This window comes from Colobus angolensis, unplaced genomic scaffold (assembly GCF_000951035.1).
Source record: "Colobus angolensis palliatus isolate OR3802 unplaced genomic scaffold, Cang.pa_1.0 Scaffold312, whole genome shotgun sequence".
Lineage (NCBI taxonomy): Eukaryota > Metazoa > Chordata > Mammalia > Primates > Cercopithecidae > Colobus > Colobus angolensis.
Window position 1 is genome coordinate 421,200 of NW_012116400.1, and position 4,625 is coordinate 425,824.

At 34.5% G+C, this 4,625-nt stretch overlaps 1 protein-coding gene across 3 annotated transcripts in view; it reads right to left on the bottom strand.

The window, feature by feature from the left end:
• Positions 1–426: 426 nt before the first annotated feature.
• The window catches only part of POLI (polymerase (DNA directed) iota), a 26,163-nt gene continuing 21,964 nt past the window's right edge, over positions 427–4,625 (bottom strand). For 2 of the 3 annotated variants that reach the window (XM_011950992.1, XM_011950990.1), the window contains 2 exons: positions 3,109–3,314; positions 430–1,509 (listed from right to left, as the gene is read on the bottom strand). In XM_011950992.1, the coding sequence (XP_011806382.1) occupies positions 691–1,509; positions 3,109–3,314 (1,025 nt within the window). In that variant the 3' untranslated portion in view covers positions 430–690. Of the gene's footprint in view, positions 1,510–3,108; positions 3,315–4,625 lie in introns of all 3 variants that reach the window. The other variant, XM_011950991.1, reaches the window with a different exon arrangement.

Genomic DNA, 4,625 nt, shown 5'->3' on the forward strand with positions numbered 1-4,625 from the left:
TTACTTGCACAGAGAGTTCCTTCTACCACTGTTCTCTACAATATATACTGCTCTCTCACTTCAACTCCCCACCCTGGCCCTAGCCAAACCATTCATTCATTCATTCAATGTTTATTGAATGGCCCTTGTGTGCTGTGTATTGTGGTAGATTATTGGTGTATGAAGAAGCATTAATTGAATATAAATTGCTTTGGTATTTTAAAAGTCAACATACTAAATGTAATGTACTTTAGTCAAAACTGTCTATATTTTTAATAGGTTAGTTGGCAGCAGGATTTGCTATTTGGTTATATCCTAACAGGCTGAATTTGAGATATTCTATATATCACAGGAAAAAAAAAATGTGTCCTTTACCATAGCATTGCAACGATTTGGCTATTTTTTATATACAAGCATATACATCTCCTCACCAAGTCATGAAAAATGTTCTATGTTGATCATGATATTCTTTTTATTGAAAAGCAATATAAAATGGCTTTAGACATAAAAGATAGTATTTTACATTATTTCTTCTGTTATATTTTTATGCTTTGTGCCAGAATTTACTTCCTGCAACTATTCTTGCTTTACCTCGAACAGTTTACTCCATTATTGAATATCTATTAGTGTTTAATATAGAAGAGCTTAATAAACCGCTAATCTGAAAATAATGGTATTCCCTAGATTTTCAGACTTTTTTGCTGAATATGCTTATTTATGTCCAATGTGGAAATCTGATCCTGTTCTCTTCCACTCTGCCAGCAGTTCCTTTTGTACTACTTCTGGTAGTTCATAGAAAACTTGAGGATCAATGTCAGAAGGGAAAGTAATTTTCTCATCAACAGAATCTGGCTCTCTATTTTCTGTAAGTCCTTCATGAGAGTCTGTTGCTACTGTTTGCTTATGGCTATGTGTAGTGTGGTTTTTGGAGAAAAGTTGCTCACTCTGCAAATTTGGAAATGAATGAAAAGCAGACACAGCAGGGTTTGAATTTGTAAAGTGGAATCCTTGAGGTTCTTTAGGTCCTTGACTCATTCGTTCATCTTTTAATCTATTATCTAAATAATATGAATAATCCTTTTGGCTAGACATATAAGAGGAACTACCGCTATTTAAGCCTGATGTTCCCGGTTCACAAGGAGATACAGAGGATACCTGTTTGAGATTGGATAAATGATCTCTAGGATTTATGGGAATATCTTGCATTTGTTTTTTAGAAAAGAAAGATAATACTCCTCTAGAGGCATGTAATGGACAACTCACACTTCCTTTCCCTTGAAATTTTTCCCTAGATTTTCCAGAAAGGATTTCTTCTTGAATATCTGTTGGAAGCTGCTTAAAGACTTCTTGATCAACACCTTCAGGAAGTGAACAGAGTAGGAATTCATTAATATCTTTTCCTTTAGAAAAATTTGTGGTATCTAGTGGAGACTCCCTAGTTCTTGTACTTTCAATTCTTCCACTTGGTAGGAAATCCCAGTTTGTTTCTTTGTCTTTGGGAAAATCTTCCATATGAGTGTCTTTCATTTTCTAGAACACAAGAATAACAGACTAATTTAGATATCTGATATGTTTTAAATATCCCTGCTGCTGCTATGTGCCTGTAGCTATTATCTGATATGTTTCTAACCTACTCAGCAAATTTAACTCTTTGTGGTCTGTTCCAAATAACTAGAGATCTACTACCACAATTAGTCACATTATTGTGTGAATCTTTACCCACTATTCCAGGAAGAGGTTTCCTTCCTAGATAGCACTGAGACAGAGGTAAACATGCATTTGGAGACCTGGGAAGAGTGTAACAATCATGCAACCAAACTTTCAATTCTATAAATACAAGAATGGTGGCCTAGAGAACGCAAGTTCACCTAAGGGTATTTTTCAGAAAAACATACACATACAGCATCAATGGCTAGTTTTCCAAAAATTACTATTCTATAGGGTAACTTTTAACAAAAAGATAAAAAAGCCTATAACAAAAACCCAACATCATCAAGATATAGTACTAGTTTATATTTATATAAAAATTTAAAGACACTTTCAACTCTAACTTGTGTAATTTTCCTATAGTTTTTCATTTAAATGTCTCCTCTAGTTTTAAGCAGCATAAAAATATAAACATAGTCAAATATAACTCAGTAAACATCAACACAATATGAACTCCAAAAAAGTAAAAGGAGTAGAAAAGATTCAGGCCCTTATATTTATTGAATACCTACTGTGTGACAAATATATACAAGGTACTTTCACTTATATTTACTTCTGTAATGCCACTATAAGTGAGCACTTTTAATTCCAATTTCACCAAATAAAATGTAAACAGAAAACACTTTTTCAAATAGACGGAATAAAAAGGGTCACAGAAAAAAGTAATTTGAAGAGACCATTAATTCACTATTTCCATACACTATACCGTTCTCACTTTAAACTTAAATGAAAATGAAAAGGTTACTAAAATTATACTGACTAAACAAACAAAAAAGTATTTTAAATTGAGTTAATTATAGGCATGAACAATTTAGTAAAAAATAATTATTTTTAAGGTAACCCACATTTACTAAATAGTGATCTATTAGTAAAGGGGTTTTGTTTTAGTCGTCTGAAAAATGTGACTGGCCTCTGCCTTTCTATTGCCACGCTGTTAACTTTACAACTATAAAATCAGTAGTCAATTCTATCAATATCACTATCAAAATTCACTACTATTTCAAAACCAAGAAAATGTAAATACTTTAACAAAAGAATCGTGGGAAAGGTACTGGTAACTCATGTGTCAGCTAAAAGACAAAAAGATGTGACTTCTAATACCTGAAAATATTTTAATACTTATGAGCTAATCCATCATATCTTTATAGACTACTATAAAATGTGTTAACAATTCCAAAATAGAGAACCTCCATAATGGTTCTCTCTTTTATCCAGTGATGCTTATGTTTTCTTCTTAGATCACAGTATATTTAAGGCCAGCAACCATAAGATAGGTATTATAAACAAGTTAATTACCTAAACAATATCACCCAAAAGAATCTCTAAACTCTATCAAAAAGACAAGCACTTAGATTTGTAATTTAACCACACAAATCCCATAAGGGTATACTTAGAAAACTGAACAAAAAAGAGTGTACTTACAAAACTGTGCTTGCCAGAGCATGAAGTTGTTGATAATGATGGCGTTAAATAATAATCAATAAGCCCTCTCTTAGCAGCATTTACTGCTTTAAGGTTGCAGAAGCACACACTTAGAAGGGTAAGGTGAAATGGCATCTTCACATTCACCATATTTCGAAAAAGTTTCATTAGTATATCAACCATTGGGGTCATCACATCATAATTTCCTAAATAAAATGTTAAGAAGATAATAAACATAATTAATATTGAGCATAATATATTTTATATTGCTGAGGTTAAGAAATTAAAATCCTAAATAAGTATCACTGGGCATCTTGACATTATATAACAAATTAAGACATTTCAACATTAATACTAAATGGTTAAAAATTTTCAAAAGATTTGAAATATGGGATTTCTGGTTATAGTACAGTGATATGGTCAGAAAACCCGCTCTCAAAAAGCTACTATAAAACTGAATATTGTCAAAAACAATCATTTTGGTGGAAATCTGGAAATGAACCAAAGGCAAACAAAGTAAGAAGTACTGATTTATGAACAGCTGGGACCGTTCGAATGCCCGTTTACATACCTCAGTTGGTACAGGGTGAAGGCTGCAAAAGTCAGCAGTTTCACTTCTAGAGGAGACAGACCTGATGTGAGGCAGAGGGCAAAAGCCCACACTTAGCAACGTTGCCAGTAAAATGAGCAAACTTGATAGGAAATGAATGGGAAGATCCCACAGCTCTGCTAGTCTGAGGCTTTAGTTGTGGTTGGGGTGAATGACAGATCAGTGGACCAGCCAGAAATGTCACCAGGAGATTTGGAAATGAGAGAACCAAAGAGGGACTACATAGGCTCCCCTCACAACCCTAGCTGACTAGGAGGCTACATGCAAATAAACAGAAGGCCATAGAGGGCCTAAGCTCTCCATACACTCATTGAAAGGGCTACATGCACATCACGGGGAGATAAAGAGGGCCTAGCAGAAATTAAAATTCAAGAAAAACTTGAAAATGACCTAATTTTTTTTTTTCTTTCATACTTGAAGTTCTGGGGTACATGTGCACAATGTGCAGGTTTGTCACATAGGTATACATGTGCCCTATTGGTTTGCTGCACCTATCAACTCATCATTTACATTAGGTATTTCTCCTAATGCTATCCCTCCCTCAGCTCCCCACCCCCACAATAGGCCCCGGGGTGTGATGTTCCCCTCCCTGTGTCCACGTGTCCTCATTGTTCAACTCCCACTTATGAGTGAGAACATGCGGTGTTTGGTTTTCTATCCTTGTGATAGTTTGCTGAGAATGATGGTTTCCAGCTTCATCCATGTCCCTGCAAAGAACATGAACTCATCCTTTTTTATGGCTGCATAGTATTCCATAGTGTGTATGTGCCACATTTTCTTTATCCAGTCTATTACTGATGGACATTTGGGTTGGTTCCAAGCCTCTGCTATTGTGAATAGTGCTGCAATAAACATATATGTGCATGTGTCTTTATAGCAGCATGATTTATAATCCTTTGGGTATATA